Raw genomic sequence first — 18,347 nt, 5'->3', positions numbered from 1 at the left:
GGAAGGGACTTGGGCCTGGGTATCTGACGGGAAGACGATGCAGCATGGGGTATAGAGGCCATCACTTGAAACTTTATTTGCATAGTAAGTATATGTTTTTCTAGAATTGTATATTAATTTGGGGTTAGCTGGAAGGGAGCCAAGAAAGATTGTGGCTTCTAAACACCTTAGTCATCTCTAGACATTGAGACTGGCTGTCTTTGTGTACTTGACTCTTGGCACTCTCTAAAGCACTTTAGCATCTGATTCAACTTTCATAACGATTATAGGCAGCTAGATAGGTGGCTAGACTGTATCCATTTTTAAAATCATTAAATAGAGATATTTTGTAATTTATCTCAAGTCCTATACTTTGTGAAGCTGGATTTTAAACTCAAATTTTGTAACTCCAACTGCAGATTTCTTTTCCTTAAAACAAGAAACTGGAATAAACATTGCTAAACCCACTCTACACTTTACCAAAAGTATCTTCAGGGGTCTGCTGGCTCAGTACTGCTTCTCGCTGAGGTCATAACTCCTCATCATAAATTTATGGGTTAATATAGTCTACATATAAAACCCATGAGTAGTCCTTCTGATGCTTCCATAGGAATGAACACACTATGGACTTTAATAGTTGCCTTACTTGGTCATTTGTTTTTACTTATTGTTTCATAATGATAAATAAAGCTTTTAAGTGCCATTAAATGATGAGAGCTACTAAACATGTTTATTTGCTTATTTGAACAGAGAAGAGATAGAGATAGATCTAATCCCATAATTTTAAATTATATTCAAAGCAAAAGAGAAACTTGTAGACTAGTTTGAAATATGTATGGTGATTGACAAAGCTCAAATGCTTAATTAAGGAGAAAGAGTCTGATGGTTTTCCGTTTTACATTGTTGAAGACTAAGTGTTTTATCTTTAATAACTAGTGGTTTATAGTTAGCACAATTACACTGGAGGTGAAGGGAGAGAGTTAATTTTTTTTGTCATAAATATCAATTGCTTTGTTGCATCTTGTAGGAATGTCTCTCATTTTTATGCAACAGGCGTGATTCTGAAAAGTTTTAAATCACATTTTGATAAAAAATAGAACAATGTTTACTAGTACCAGTGTGGTCACACTTTAGAGAAATCCTGTAACCAATCGTCTGGTAAGGAAAGGAATTATTTTTTGTAGAGTGAATAATCATCCCTTGGTTGATGAATTATAGACTGCTAGGACCTCAGGGTATCTTTGGAAGTGTCTACTTCAACTTCCTCTTTTTGCAATTAAGGATATTAAGAAACGTATTATTTAAGTGGTTTACTCAAGGCCCTATAATTAGTCACTGAGCTCATCTTGAATCTCCCCTAATTTTGGTCTAGTTGTGTCTGCTATACTTTCCTGGTTGCATTTGCTTAAAAGTAAATCAACTTTTTGAATTTTAGAAAATTCAAATGTATGTGTGGTGAAAAAGAGGATGAGAGTTTCTACAATATGAAATGAAAAACTTAATTTATAAGAAAAAGCCCAATTAGTTGCTTTTAATTATGACATGTAATTGTTGCTGCAGGCTCTGCTGAAGATGGATTGCCAGGGGTTAGTAGCACATCTCATCCAAGAGGCTGCTATTCTGACTTCAGCTGTCAAGCTTGGAAAAGACTGGAGGGAACTAGCTGAAAAGTTAGTACGACTCACAAAGCAACAAATGGAGGCTTATGAAATTCCTCACCGAGGAAAAACTGGAGATGTTGCTGTTGAGGTAAGATTTCTGTTTGTCTAATTAAACAGTGAAAAATTGCAGACCAAGCAAACTAAATGTAATTAAGTCTGCATCACATACATGGATTAATTGAAGGAGTGTCCAGAGGATCCACTAACTGAAGTCATTGCACCTATAACCATCGATATTATCTAAAATAGACACACATCACTTTTTAAAGGCATCAAGAACCGGTAAAATATATTGATATTTCTCCTATTGGATTGCATATTAACATGCCCTTTGATCAAATGAATTGACCAAATTGGACAGCTAGCCAGTTAGTAGGCAAAGCTCTAAGAACTTGAGGCAGAGAACAGATAAACGTTGAAGGGAGGAGATGGAACCAAATCAGGACAAGGAGAGAGGATATAATAATAAGTATTTATCAGCCTCAGGCATAGACTTAGTCACTTGTGATAAATACTGTTTGGTGACAAGAAGCATTAACAGGGTGGATGGTACAGGATCACTGGAAATGAGAGATAAGAGATATCTAAGAGCTTCATCATTTCCTTCACAATTTTACATACCGTAAGAGCTAGACACATCAAACACAGAATAACAGCACTTAGTACAAAGTAAATATTTACCATGCAAATATTGTTGTTATTAATATAAAAACAAATGTATACTATTAGGCATGTTGGATAAATATTTTCTCTATTTACCATAAAGAAATGTGAGTCAATTTTTATTAACTTAAATAAAAATGTGCCAGTGATGACCACATATAAAATGTTCCTGTATCTTTCTCTCACATGAGTGGAAGCATTTTCAAGATATTTCAGTTGGGGAAAGATTATCAGTCTAATTAGGTAATGCCTTGGTAGGAGGCAGAAGCTACGTCCTCCACTTCCTTTTTGGGCACAGAGCTGGGTATTAATTTCTTGAGAAAATTGTCTTACTTTGAAGCAACTACCAGCTGGGTGAGCAGGAGAAGACAACTTTTCCCTGAAGAATCAAGAGTTAAGTCAGCAGAATCCCAGCAGCTACAGTGGAAGGCTGAGCAGGCCAGCTTCTGGGTTCCTGGAGCCTGGCTCTCCAGCAAGGACTCCTCTAAACAAGGTTCTATAGCCAGGAGCAGCCAAGACATATTTCCTCCTCATAGACTACATTTATCTCCATACACTAAGAAAGGCATTACAATCTACAAATCAGTTTTTACTGAATGAGCTAAAAGATGATAAACTTTTAAGAAGGAAGAAAACAACAATATTATGGGGGATATATTATTGTGATATTTTAGTTAATTGGTTAAAAAGTTGTCTAATTGAGATACCACTATCTATTAGAATGGCCAAAATCCAGAACACTGACAACACCAAATGCTGTTAAGGATGTGGAGCAATAGGAACACCCATTCATTGCTGCTGGGAATGCAAAATGGTACATCCACTTTGGAAGGCACTTTGGCTGTTTCTTACAAATGAAGCATACTCTTAGCATACAATTCATCAGTTGCACTCCTTGGTATTTACCTAAAGGAATTGAAAACTTATGTCCACTCAAAAACCTACACAAGAATGTTTATAGCAACTTTCTTCATAAATGCCAAAACTTGGAAGCAACAAGATATTTTTCAGTCGGTGAATGGGTAAGCTATAGTCCATCCAGACAAAGGAATATTATGCAGTGCTAAAAAGAAATGAGCTACCAAGCATGAAGAGACATGGAAGAACTTTAAATGTGTATTACTAAGTGAAAGAAGGCAATCTGAAACGGCTACATACTGTATGATTCCAACTATATGACATTCTGGAAAAGGCCAAACTCTGGAGATGGTAAAAAGATCAGTGGTTACCAGGAGTTGGGAGATGATGATGAATAGGCAGAGCACAGAGGATTTTTAGGGCAATGAAACTACTCAATATGGTACAATAAGGATGGATACGTCTTTATACATTTGTGCAAACCCATAGAATATATAACACTAAGAGTGAACCCAAAGGTCTACTAGAGCCTTCGGGTCATCATGTGTCTATATAGATCCATCAGTCGTAACAACTGCACCCCTCTGGTGGAGGATGTTGTTAATGGTGGAGGCTAAGCATGTGTTGGGGCGGGGGATAGATGGGAAATCTCTGTACCTTTCCCTCAATTTTGCTGTGAACCTAAAACTCCTCTAAAAACAAGTCTGAAAAAAAAAAGTCATCTAATTGAAAACAGGACTTTCTTTTTTCTTAATAAGGCTCTATTTTAAAAAGGTTTTGTTGAGAGTTATTTATCAGACAGTTATTTGTTCTCTCAACTTCGTTAAGTATCTGACTTCTCTCTAATTGTGGTTGTTTATAGTTTTTCTTCCCCTAAATCTTGATGGATGCCAAAAAACAGCCTACTTTTCCATTATTTACTTTTGCACAGCCCAAATCACGGAAGACTAAGTCTATGCCTGAGGTTGATAAATACTCAGAACCAGAAAGGAAAGCCCCTAGGTGTCTTTCTAGGGGCAATCATGCAATTTATAGTGATTAATACTGACGATCATCACTCTGACGCATGTTATTAAATGCTTAGAAAATAATCTATGGCATATTGGCCTAAAACCATTCCAGATAATCTACAGGAGTCTTCTTCTGTCAGGCCACTTACACTAAAAGGTAAATGTATGCTAATTTCCATCTCTGAAAAAAAATTGTTGTACAATCTTTTTCTCTTAGGAGGAGGTGATTCTTAAATATGGTTAATTTACAAGTCGAGTAGCTGATTTCAAAACACACTGATATTAGTTCTGGGTAGAAGGTGCAGAGAGAAGGAACTGGAATTGGGGCAGGGAGATAACCAGGTCTGTGTTTCTTGTCTGCTTTTGTTTCCTTTATCTCACTTCCTCAGAGGGCACACACTCCCAAAATTTCCCTCTCTGGGTGCCAATGCCTACAATCAGGCTCTTTCACTCACTTTCCTTCCTTTTCAACTTCTCTCTCTTCCTTTTGTTCTATTTTTATTGAATCTAAAAGACAGTTATCTAGCACTTACTCCGTGCCAGACATGGCTCCAGGAGTGTTACAAAAATTATCTCTATTTAATCCTTTCAACAAAAATTCCTGGGGCAGACACTAATATTATCTAAGATATAGAGAGATTAAGTACATATGTAAGCTACGTATGCTTAAACATGCATAGCTAGAAAGTCGTGGAATCAGGTTTGAGCACAGGCCTTTAACTTCAAGGTCTTGTCACTTAACCATTGCACTCTGACCTCCCATCCAAATCTAGTATGGTGGCTGAGTGGCAGAGGCAGAAGGTGTGGTCAGAACTGGGGATTTACGCAACTCATTTCATTTTTTCTTTTTCCCTTTTTTCAAGCCATTTTATGACACTACCAAAATTTGCCTTCATATCTACATCAAGCCTGAAGCTAATTAAAGAATGAAGATTATTAATAGTATGTCTGTCAGATTTTTCTTGAGTACTTTTGGCCATTTCTTCTTTTATGAGGTGAAAAAAATTCCCTCTCTGGAGACTTCCGAGAACGTCACTTTTTAAATTAACCAACTCTCCTAAGTTAAATTTCAAGAAATGTTACTCACCTTTTCTAACAACATTGCAACATGAAAGCAAAACTATAATACTTGGAATCTGAATTTAAGCAAAATACATTTTTCAGATTATTTCTTTTGGAAAAAAAATACACATACTACACAGAGATGTTTACCTATTGCCAAAGTTTTCCTGTGAAAGTTAGTGAAAATTCATTGGTTTTCTGAAATATTTAGACCCTTAATTAAAAAAAAATAGAATCAATAAAATATTAGAAACATAGTTCATTTAAAAAAATGGTTGGATTTTCAAGGGGAAATGCTGGGGATTTCAAGGTTAAGATATTCACAGGCCTAAACTGAATACTCTTTACTTAGCCTTCTGGGGATTACTACCATATATGACAATAATTTTCCTAGCAACTCTCTCCCATTGGCTCCCTGCCTAACAATAAAGAGTATGCTCTTTCCATCTTATTCAGTAAGGACACTTATTCACCAAGGACAATAAAGTTTCTTTCCCCTTTTAAAATACCTTCCACAGTGCCCACTGAGTTCCCCCTCAACCGCAGGCACAAATAGGCCTGTTGAGGCTGATTTCTTATCTGACCTGCCAGAATGGGCCACCCTCGCTATGGAAGCCCAATGAAGTCAGCATACCTAATTGTAGTATTGTTCCATCTCAGAAGCCACTCACCTCTAGAGAGTTATAATTGGCAAGGTATGTTTATGAGTCTTTTTGTAGTCAACACTCAATCAGTGAAAATCTAATTCTGTTTTATCTTCTAGCCATAATCTTTGCTTCTCTTCATTTGTGACTAGCAGCTGTATGTTCAGAGCACTCTATTTAAGTCTAGATTAAAAATGAGAAAGTAGGTATTCCTCAAACGGCTAATTTTTAAAATTTTTTTATAAGTGAATGAAAATACTATATGGAAATCTTCATACTTTAGTGTCTCTCCTCTGTGTTCTTGCTCTCAGTATTTAATTCATCTGTATATGTAACACATTTTCTGGGACTATCAGCTCTCAGCATTGGAGCATCAAGAAGTACAAAAAACACAAAGAGAATGAAAAATATGACTTTTTTCTCTCTGAAACCAAATTTTGTTTAGCCTGGGAATTGGCATAAACGGTTAACATTTTAATTGTTGCATTTTAAAGAATTTTATGATTAGATGCTGAAATAAGGGAAAATAATAATGAGAATAACAGTTGCAATTTATTGCGTGTTTACTGTGTCAGCTAATCATTATGAACATTTTCTTTACAATATCTCATTTATTTCAACAAACTTTGTAAGGAAGACATTATAACCATATGCTTTTTACAGATATGCAAACAGAGAGTGAATGCATTTGTGTAAGTTATCCAGAATTACATGGTTATTAAATGACAAAACTAGGATTCAAATGCAGGTTTGTTTCACACACAGGATTCAAATCCACTGCACTCTACCAATGATAAGTATGTTCAGAATTATCTAAGTAAAAAAATGTCAAAGTAGGCAGGAGCCATCGGGGACACATCCTAGTCCTGAAGGATGGGTAACATTTGAATAATTAGAGAGGACTAGAAGGAGATTTCAGTGATTCTGGATACCAATGACTTCTGGAGAACACTGAGGAGACTATGTCAGCTGGATGAGAGAGTTCCTCTTAATAATTATTGGGAGATATGGTTGGATATATATTTTTTGGAGTTGACAGAGGAGGCTCTTGAATGCCTGCGAGAGCACAGAGTAAGATTCCTGTTCCAGCTCTACTATCTATTAGCCCTAAAACCTTTGGTAAGTTTTCTAAGAATCATATTGGGTTTTTTTTGTAAAATGAGGTGAATAATACTATCTTACTCATCAGATGTTTGGAGGATTAAATGAGATAATATATATTAAATATTTGGGACAATGCTTTGCACATTTTAATAGCCAAATACATATTATCTATTGTTTTGACTAAGAAGAAGAGGTGAATTTGAAAACTGTATAACAGTAACTGATTTTGGAAAAGGCAATACAGTACGGTAATTTTTGAGTAATATAGCTGAGAGTAACTATAGAAAGAATATAGGTAAGGGAAAAGTCAGCATAGATTTCAAGGCTCCTCTTCTGAGAAACTGGCAGAATGCTATTGCATGGAGAAAATAAGAAAAAAATCTTGACTGATGAGCTCTTTCTTACTGGCTTAATGACACTTAATTTTCCTTGGAACTATCTCTTGCAAAAAGTAAAAAGAATGTCCTTGAACTCTTATGGTTTTCTGGCTCACACGGAACCCCAGGATTCTGCTTACAGGGATGTGGCATTGTCCCGTTTTATATCTGGGCCTGGCTCAGTTCTAGCCTTGGTACTTAAAGATATGGTTTGCTGTTCTTTTATAGTGAGAAATATATTTACAATTTCTTAAAAAAGGGAAAAGTATTAAGTGGAAATTCATCTACCAGTGGTAAAGTATATAGAATAATTTCTCAGATCATTGTTGTTTGTACTAGAAATTTGGCACAGTGATATAATATTTATATTGTCATAGTCTACTTTGTACAATGCTATAATGCTTGTTGCTACAAGCTTTAATTCCAAAAAGATACTCCATTTTTTGAAATGATGGAATAAAGAAAAAAGACATCACACTGAAATTCATGGGGTAACATCTTATATTCCTATGATCTTTGGTTTAATTCTGCAGTCTTTGTCTCATTACCACACTGAAAATAAAATAGAAATATTAGTAATATTAGGTTAAATATTATAAAGATATTTTAAAACGGATTTAGAGACTCAAGTATTTGATTTAGATTTTAAATTTTCTTTATCAAGGTTTCTTATTAGGGAGCATAAACAACAAGGAATTTCAGAAAGCCAAAGTCCAGCTAATTATAACAGACTTAAATCAGCTTTTATTGAAACTGCTCAATACTGAAATACGTTTGTGGCAATACTTTAGTGAAATGCCCCTGGATGTATAGCTAAGTGACCTGGATTCTTTTTCTAACTAGGAATCAATGAGCACGGCTTGACCAGAAGGTTTTCCTAAGATGTTAGACTGAGCAGATGCACTGGCAAAGATTGGGTCCTCCATCTTCCTCTGGTTCATGCTTAAGCCACGAAGTTCCAAGTGGTTATTCCTAGAGCAAAGAGAGCTGGCTGTCCCCAAAGAGACTTTTTCAAGAGATCTTACGTCAAGTTTTAAAGCAAGTACTATCTCCCTTCTGAGGAAATAGGGACCCTGTACATGTTAGCCTCCCTTATATTCTGAAGATAATGGCAACCTTATCTCAACAATATTTATGTACATACGAATTACAAGTGATGAAAGGCCCACCTGGGTATTGTAAGTGATGTACTGAAGATAGAATACATGTAATAATCATAAAGCAAATTTGCCTTAATGCTTCTTTAACTATTTGTACTTAAAATGAAACATTGCTCCTGTAGTTTTAAAAGGCAAGTAGGTGGATTATTAATCCTTTACTGTGGCAAAATGTAATTATCCAAAGGTAGTTAAAACTAATTGTATTCTTTATGCTATTCATAGTTTATGAGCTAAAAAAAGGCGTAGAATGCTATGCTCAAATCTGAGTTGCTTTTATTCATGTTGCATTTCATTATCTAGTGCATTATCTAATGAGTCTCTCTGGCTTCTGGAAACAGCATTATAAATTTGGAAAACTTTATTTTTTAACTCTGTTCCTGTTTCGTTTCTTTTCGCATTACACTTTCATCACTCCTTTACCTTCTTTGTTCCCTAATACCTGGAAGATAAACCAAAGACTTAGTCCTTCTCCACAAATGCTGGGACTTTGGAAACGGCTCAACTTTGGTAGATTAAATGCTTACTGCTGCTGCTGCCCTTTATATAAAGAAATTTGAAGCACGTAGACGAGAAATGAACAACTCTCTGCATTTATCAGCCTCATGCTTCCTATTCAAAGATGAACCCATAACACCGTGAAGTTAACAATAAAAAGTCTAAGAGTAGAGGGGTAAGAATGATGCCTGTGTGTCAAATATTTGTGATAGAGATGAGAAGGCTGAGAGAATTTGTTTTGTGGCTAAGAATAATTCAACAAAAACAAACCTTTTCCTTTTGATTTGTCAAAGCTTTAGTGCGGAATTTCTGCATATCTTCCCTTAAATCATAACATTGAGCAACAGCGGAAGAACGATTTTTAAACCACTGAATAGATAAAAGATAACATAAACCTGAAGAAGATCTTGGCAGTCCACATCTCCTTTCCAGCTTTTGGAGGATTTAACTTAGGTCATCCTGGAAATAAAATTGTTTATTCTACTCATTTGATTCAGTCAAACATTTCCAGAGAAAATGACTTCATTTTCTCTTTAATTTATTACAAAATTTAGAATTCTTTGTGACCTTGATGTGCCTGTATTTGGGGACATTATTTCATAAAGTCTGTAGTTAATTAATGTATGTCAGTTAGCTCTTGTGTCTTTGATTTATGCCCACTTGCTGAGAAAGAAAACTAGAATGACATAAGATAATAAGAAATGCAGAAGAAATGAAAGTGTAAGTATTTAAGGACTTGAGTCCAAATGTCATATATCTATATACCACAAAGATAACAAACAATTGATTGGACTATTTATTGCATTGATGAGAGCTGGACTTTTGTTAGTCTTTGTTAAGGCAAATCTCAATATAGAAAAAGTTCTATTTACCATACCTGGCAGAAATTTTCCTCCTAAGGGAAAACATAGTTCTTGAAATTTAATATTTTTCATCAGTTTGTCAAGTACTTAACTATAACATATGGTTTTGATCCCATTTTTTCTCAATTTTTCTTAATACTTGCCCCCTTAATTACATACTCCAACTGCATAATGATATTAATATTTATCTGTGTTTATGTTTCTGCCTAAAGGAAGGTAACCTTTCTTCTTGAGAATTTTATGCATGCTACTTCTTTAATCCTTAGCAACCCTGAATTATCCATCTGGCTAAATTAGGATTCAAACCAAACTCTCCTTTCAGTTGTAGACTATTACTTTTTATAGATTTTTTTCCCCTTTAAACATACTATTATTTTCCACTGCTCCTCCCTCTACCATTGTCTCTCTTTCTTTAACTTTCAAATTCCAAATGTGACCCATTTGCTCTGTGGCTTCCAGTTCCTTGGCACCTGCTCATACCTGCAGTCTGCCCTCCGCCACGCTCTTTAAACTGTCTTCTGCAAGGTTACCAAAGTCCTACTAATGGCCCAAATCCTGGATTTTCTCAGTTTTCCTTCATATTTTCATATTATTTGATGTTAGAGGTAGCAGAAAAGAGATATCCTCAATGAGTGGCATGCTGGCAGATGTTTAACAACTAGCTTGTCAAGGAGGAAAAAGCCCTAGTTTGTAGCTTTTGCCAATTTACATGGTGTGAAAACTCCCAACATGGAGGCCAACCTGGTGGTGTAGTGGTTGAGTTTACCTGCTCTGCTTCAGTGGCCCAGGGTTCACGGGTTCAGATCCCAGGCACGGGCCTACACACCACTCATCAAGCCATGCTGTGGCAGCATCTCACATACAAAATAAAGGAAGATTGGCACAGATGTTGGCTCAGTGACAATCTTCCTCCAGCAAAAAGAGGAAGATTAGCAATAGATGTTAGCTCAGGGCCAATCTTCCTCACCAAGAAAAAACCCACAAAAGAACCCAAAAACTCCCAACATAGACGATTTTAACCTCCCAATGTGATGTCACTGAGCATGGAGTTGGGCGGCTACGTGAACAGTAGGCTCTGGGCAGCTGGTGTGAGTCGGCTCTAGCAAACCACTAGAATGGCCTTTTGGGGATGCTGTTAGTCTTTGACTTTTGCAACATGAAGCACTCTGCTTCATTTTCTATTAGTCTGACATCAGCTTCTCTCCATCCTTTTATTGCTTCTGTTTCTACTTGTGGTCCCTAATTGTAGACTTAATTGAGGGTTAAATTTTTCATCCCTTTATTTTCTTCCTTGGCATTTTCCTCTACTCTCAAGCTTTTCACAATCTCTTTAGCATGAGTGATGCTAAACCCTTGACTGCTCCTTGGAGGTCATATCTCTATTCAAATTTCTTATTGGAGACAAGAGCTACCCCTTCCTTTACTTCACATTCAGTAGAGCTAAAACTAGACTCCTTATCTTTTCCTCACCCAACCGTAACTGCTTTCCTTTGCATCCTATTAAAAAGTATTAAATGGAAACTATATGCCAGACACTTCATGAGGTGCTTTGGACACAGACATGGAAATTATTATCCATATTTTATAGATCGAATAATTCAAATATTTCAAATTATATTATATATAAATATTATATTTATCAAATAATTTAAACTTTGATTAGTTTACTCAAATTGGCTCATCCGCTAGGCAGTGGAACTCAGATGTGGACCCAGGACTCTGACACCAAAGTCCATCTTTCTTTCTGTTACACTATAGTGCTTCTCAGTTAATGGAATTATCATTTCTTTTCTTATGCTGAATTAAAATATGCAAGTAATTTTTGAGTTTTGTTAACCATTATTAATTACCAAATCCTATCTATTCATACACTGGGCCAGTGTTTGTGCAAGTATCTATCTCCCTTCTACCCTGTAACCTTCTAAAAGCAGGAGCCATGCTATAGTCATCATTTTATTCCTTTCTATAACAAAATTTCTTGTGGTAGTAGCTATCCAATAAATCTTTATTTAATAAATGAAATGATTAATTAGTGAACAACAATGTTTTTCGAATGTTTTCTTGTTTTTGTTCCACAATAGTGTTTCTCTGTCATCTGTGTTGAGAGCCACCAATGATGTTATATATAGCAGATCAAATTTTGCACTGAAGGAACACTGAGGTTTAGTCTGCTGCAAAAAGGAACAAAAATTAGATGTAAAATATGCTCATATTTTAGTACAAATCATGAAGTTTACCACTGCTCTAATGTTGTCAGCCCAAAGCTCTTGGACCCAATTCTAGGCAGCTTATGGTTTAGACTCTAGAGACTCTCCAGTGAGTTTGGGGCAACATCCATCTTTGCATTTCTGGCTAATTCTAAGGACTCCTGGGAAGTCTTTTTACGCTTTAAGAAATCTTAATTAGGGTCCAGGACTCAACAATCTATCCAAATTTCTCTGAATTGCAAGAGCTGGCCGTATGGTTCTGGTACCAGTACAAATTGTCAAATGTGAAAGGGTTATAGGGCTCTCTGGTAAGTGAGTGAGTAAACGTATCACCGGATTTCTTCTGAATCTGTAGTTTCCAGTTCCTGCATCATCGTGGTGTGTTTTCTGCTTCCCATAGCACTGAGGGGCTGCTTCATGATTGAGTATGCCTCAGGGCTTTTCTATAGATAGAAATCCACCAGGCTGTAGCCAGGTATGCAGTGCAGAGCTTTTCTAGCCAGGAAAAGTCAGTGGGGCCATTTTGGCAGCCTCTGTCTTTGAAGGTACTTTGCATCTGCACAGTAGTGCACAACCTGGAAATTACCCATGTGTGATTCTTAAGAGACATCTGTGTTCTGTCATGCTATGCCATCATCTTGGTACTGAAATGCTGTCACTTGCTGTTTATCATGAAATGTCTTTAAATACATCTTTTTATCAGACTCAATCACTAAGGGACTTAGAATAAAGTCTTAGAAGCCTTTAGTTGTAAACACCATTGTTTTAAACGAAATATGACAAGTTGAAAATTAATGTACCAGGTAGCTGAGCATCAGAGAATTTTAAATGAATGCAACATAGAATACAGGTCTTAAAGCTTTTACAGAGGGCTGGGATATACCCACTATAGAATAATCTACATGTTTAGTGCTTCTTTGCATCTGAGCAGTGACAGTCAGGATTGAGCCTGGCAAAAACGCTCTATTAATATGCCTCAACTCATCTTCCGTGGCTGAGCAATTAGTGGCGACCAGCACTTTGGGAGGTTTGGTTTCAAAGTGAGTATTCAGAAAAATCGATGAGAGAACACCTCATTCACAGTCTATCAGTGATAGAAGATACAATTCTTTACAAATCAGGTTGGTGAGGGTAAAGCTTATACACAGAAATCTGGGATGATTTCTGTTGCTGCATCATGACCACCTTGATATGGTATAACTTTGATTATTGTTTTCCATTCAATACCTTACAGAATCAAACTTTGTCAAGAGAGGTGAAGATATGGGTGTTCATAGCTCCCCAGGAATGCCAATTTGAACAAATAACATCAAATTATCTTCTGAGCCGGATGTGTAGCCGTTTACGTAGATTGAATTGAAACATAATGGAAGCCGTTATTTAAGTTTTTCATTCGTTTAACTTCAACTGTAGAATATATGGGGATATCAGAGGATGGTGAAAAATTATGTCCCAAGGCCCTACTTCATGTGATGTTGCCATTAATGGGCGCTGTATTTTAAGAGGGCAACTCTGCATAACATTTAGCTCACAGTCTTTGTTTCTGCAGTTTGCAAGTGATAAAATCACAAGTGAATTAGTTTAGTGAACTTAAATAAGGAGCAAGTAATAAAGTTTATATTCCAAATATTCCAATTATAAGTGCATGGTTCATTTTGTTGTTTTCCTAGAGAAAATTCATTTTAAGCTGGCTGTGTGTCTATGTGTGTGTGTGTAATCTACAGTTTGTCTTATTTGGTCGGTCTTTGTCTCTATTCTCTCTGAGCCTGGTTGCCTTGGTTACCATTACATACAGGCTTGTATGTGAAGTTTCTCTTTGACGTACATTTATTTCTATGGAAACAATGACATCATTGGTATGAGAATGTGCTTAGGGAAAACATAATGAAGTATTGAATATTGATCTTTCTTTTGGTCATAAAATCTATCACTAAATTATTTTTTTAATTAGCGAACTATATTTTTGCTTTCCTTTGACTTGACCATGAAGCTACATTTTTTTTTTATTTATAGACTTGCTCAAATAAAATCACTTAAAGCCTTAAATATACTATGTAGCTCCTTCTTGTGATATGTGGTATCATAAAGCTCACTACAGATACATATAACAATAAAAGAGTTATTGCTTTAATCTTAAAAGTCTCTCAGAGATTAAATAGTTTATCTCAATGACATTAGTTATCAAAACATTGCACAAGGAATTTTATATTCGTATCAAGGCAATGAGCAATGTATAGATGATGGATCAAGAAAAAAACCCAGCCCTACTTGTAGTCATTATTTTAAAAATCTCTAGGTTTAGAAACACAGGGGTATAAGAAGGAACTGGTAGTTATTCAAACATGTTTCCTGTGACATTAAATAAGTCCATGTCTAACTGGTATTCTGTGTTCTTTTAAGTCTTGATGCTTTTAAACCATTTTTTTAAAGCATCTATTTTTCCTCTCTGTTTTGCTTCCACGCTACTACAGTCTATTTTTTTTTCTTTATAGATGGTGTGGAAACCAGCCTATGATTTTCTCTATATTTGGGGTGCTCACCACGGAAATAGCTGCAGAGATGTGTTACAAGACCTTCAATCAGCTTTGGACAGAATGAAAAACCCTGTGACCAAACAATGGCGAGACTTAACTGGAGCTTTAATACTAGTAAATTCTTTAGAGATTCTGAGAGCAACTGCATTCTCCACTTCTTAGAAAGTATAGAAGTGAAGGGTATGTTTTTTGGAGGAGGGAGAATGGTAGGGGAATGGGGTATGTGTGTGTGTGTGTGGAAGAGAAAGAATCTCAGAAAAGTATTACTTATTTTTTTCATGTTTGAAAAATATCTTTTCCTGGTGAAAGCGCAACCTAACTCAAAACCTGAGGATGGGTTTTGTACAAACATGTATTTTCGTATATGTTTCAAATGCAAACATTAGGCTGCTTTGTTGTTGAGAAAGTAAAGAAAAACCTGTTTTCCCTTTTAAAGTTACTTTTAATTTCATTAAGCTAAAATAAATAACTGTTAGCATAATTACATCACAGAGATACTCAGAACGAGGAGCTCTCAATCTGAACACTGGAGTTTCACCAGGAGGCAGGTAGGGAGAGAGGAGAAGTAAACACATCCTCTGTGGCCAGGCACAGGCCTCCTGGCTTCCTACATCTGATCCCCCTTATTTCTCCGTGGAGTTTGCTAGTATTATTCCCATTTTTCATATGAAGAAACTAGGGACTGGAGAGGACGTTCAAGACTACACAGCCAGTGTGAAACAGGTTTTCTGTCTGCAAAACCTGGTTCTATGTTTTAAAAAACCATACAACATAGCAAAATAGCAAAAAAATACAAATTCATGTTAAAACTTATAAGGAAATGGTAGCTATTTCATTTTAATTGAAATCATCTCTTGAAAGACTACCAGAAGCAAAATACGACTTATCAGAAATCTGTTGTCTGCATCCACAGACTAGAATTTTTAGCACCTCCCTCCAGCATCTTGGGACCTAGCTAGTCCTGCCTAACTTGGACTTTTTCTTAAGGATTATAGTGCAGAGTAATACTTTAACACTCAGGGATTTTTAATAACAAGGATTATTTTTTTTAAACCTGATTTATCACTGTTAAGTGCAGCCGTCTTCACCACTAAAAACACTGATATCTGTCTGTGTGCATGTCACGTGCTCATGCAAACGCCTGTGTGTGGGGGTGTGGGGGTGGCTGTGGGTGTGTACAAGAGTGTTTCATAAAGCTTTTGGAAGACAAAGATTACATAGAATTTGGGCCAGTATAAATGCTAACTTTTGGCAGAGTTCACAAAGAGATGGTCTGTGCTTACTCAGATGTTCCATCCTCTGGCCACCTGCCACTGTTTACGTGTTTTGGACATTCATTTATTGTCGTTCAGGCAACAGTTGGAGTGTATGTACCTACTCTGTCGCAGGCACATAGATGTTTGAGGTTAGTAACAGGAAAAAATAGCGTAATCTCTACTAATCTCTGACTTCAGTACTGCTAAGTGATAGAGACAGGCAGTAATAAAAAATTACACAGTTAAATGTAAAATGGCATCTGTAATAATAGCTTCAATGGGGAGGCTGGGATGCCAAGAGATAGAGATATGGGGGGCCATTATATGCACCTAGGGGAACAGGTAAGTTTTCCCTGGGAAAGAAATGGTGATGAGCCTGGAGGAGGATCAGGCATTGCTTCCAGTCTGGGGAGGGTGGAAGAAGTAGTTCCTCATGCACTGAAGCCTTCATCCTGGAGGGGAGCTCAGGAGCCACAGGGAGACTTCGTGAAGGGCCTGAAAAGTGAAGGAGTGAAGGAATGAAAGACACACCCTCAAAGGTAATGTGGATGAGCCGAATAAGGATTTCGTTTAGGGATCCTGAATAAAACCTGTCCATTTGGCTAAAAAGTAAAAGCAGAATCTTTTTAGAGCTTTTAATACACTCACCCTAGGGTATTTGGTATGCTGGCAAAGGTAATTTGAATTAGGGTTTAAGAACAATCTTTAAGGCTTTCAATATTTATATTTGATGGTAAGAGAACACAGCCTGCCCAAGGAGTTATGTACCCACATTCAAGGACAGAATTTATTTTAGTTGAAAACAAATTCAGGGAGAGGAAAACAAAAACAATTTGTAAGTTTAGGACACAATCACTTTTAGTGGTGATTTTGCTTTCTTTAGAACATTCTTAGAATCTTATTAACATGTCAGCAAACCAGAGAATTTCGGGAAGGGATAGTAAGGAATTAATAACTGGGTTTTTCCAGGCTCCAAGATCTGAGAAGACAGAGATCTTGTTAGCTGATTAGGGTAGGAAGATTAAATAAATCACTTCAAGTTTACATGGCATCATGTGTTGTGATTGTGGTTGGGAAATTCAAGAAGAGTTTAAAACATGAAAAACATGATCTCTGTAATTTAAGGACAAAGCAATGGTTTAAATATTAATACACACAAACATATTTTATAATCTTGTAACATATCCTTCCAGAGGAATTTTAAACCCATGTCCAAACATTCTGTTCTTATAAATATATTCTAATATTTTTCTAAATCATTTTGACTTTTCTGAATTTTCTATTTCTCTTGCTATAATGGATTTTCATAATCAGAAAAGATTAACTCAGTAATCCTGAGTTGCCTTTAATATTTGGCAGCAAATCAAGGGGATTAATAAGGCACTTAAATCCCATCCTTGACATCATTAAAAGCATCAAAAGCCATTAATCTAAAACTTCTTTAAGCATTTCGGAAGTGGATAAAGCATAGACGGTTCTTTCAGTTCCTCAGGCTTTTCCTCTAATGAGGCATTAGGATGAGATTTTAGTTCAGTGCTCAGCATGCAGTGTAACAATTTTTCTATGTAAGCCACAGATCTTCTACTTCCTTCTGTTAAAGTCTTGATATGAAGGCCAATTAAAGAGGTGCCTGCAATAGTAGGTCATTAAGTTTTCCTGCCAATAACGGAGATAGCACACTTTCATGTCCTGTAATGTAGAAAATACTATATGAAGTTTTGAACTTCGGGATGACTAGGTTACTAGAAGGAGCAGGATGCACTACATTAGTGGATGGCATTGGTCTCAGAAATGTCACTGGTAGTAAACAGCTTTGAATATATGATATGAAGATACAATAAAGAAAATACATTCAAAATCATACAATGCTGTAATTGGAAGTTTTGAAACTTGAATTTTCATACTGTGCTACTGTGAATTATATTTTCTGTGATTTTTTTAATGTCTAAGAAATATTTGAGATAATATAAAGGAAAAGGAGAATAATGAAAAATTATGTCACTGGAGGCTTTTCTAATTAAAATAGACCATTTTTCTTCTTATGCATGCATAATTCTTCCCCCCTCTTCTATGTGAAGTTTCCTACCATGTGCTGCTGTATAGCTTAGTGAGTGAAATTCCAATGTTCTTATATTGCCATTATACTAAGTAGACTTAACCCAAAGACATTCTTCAGAATAAAATAATTGTTGAAAGTTGTTTCTTGCTTGTATATTTACTAATCTGCAACACAAAGTAAAAAGTGACTTTGTATACACAGGAAACTCTAATATGTACATATCTAGCATCTGATGTGTATCTCATATTCAGCATCAAGATTTCACTAAGTATTGTAGAAATTTGTGGCTTTTGCATGTATATTTTGCTTTGATTTTCTATTTATGGGTATCTAGCCTTATGTAATCCAGAAAGTTTTAAACCTAATAACTTTGCTATTTTGAATAATAGTGTCAGTTTATATATGAGGGAGTAGG

At 36.0% G+C, this 18,347-nt stretch overlaps 1 protein-coding gene across 4 annotated transcripts in view; it reads left to right on the top strand.

Annotated features, from left to right (window-relative positions):
- Positions 1 to 18,072, top strand: part of MACC1 (MET transcriptional regulator MACC1) — a 66,168-nt gene extending 48,096 nt beyond the window's left edge. For 3 of the 4 annotated variants that reach the window (XM_046669901.1, XM_046669900.1, XM_046669902.1), the window contains 2 exons: positions 1,540 to 1,728; positions 14,576 to 18,072. In XM_046669901.1, coding sequence (XP_046525857.1) covers positions 1,540 to 1,728; positions 14,576 to 14,779 — 393 coding nt within the window. In that variant the 3' untranslated portion in view covers positions 14,780 to 18,072. Of the gene's footprint in view, positions 1 to 1,539; positions 1,729 to 8,201; positions 8,396 to 14,575 lie in introns of those variants that run through there. The other variant, XM_046669903.1, reaches the window with a different exon arrangement.
- The last annotated feature ends 275 nt before the right edge of the window (positions 18,073 to 18,347 follow it).

Source organism: Equus quagga, chromosome 8 (assembly GCF_021613505.1).
Source record: "Equus quagga isolate Etosha38 chromosome 8, UCLA_HA_Equagga_1.0, whole genome shotgun sequence".
In the NCBI taxonomy this organism is placed as follows: Eukaryota; Metazoa; Chordata; class Mammalia; order Perissodactyla; family Equidae; genus Equus; species Equus quagga.
This window is presented reverse-complemented; position numbering and strand designations above follow the sequence as displayed.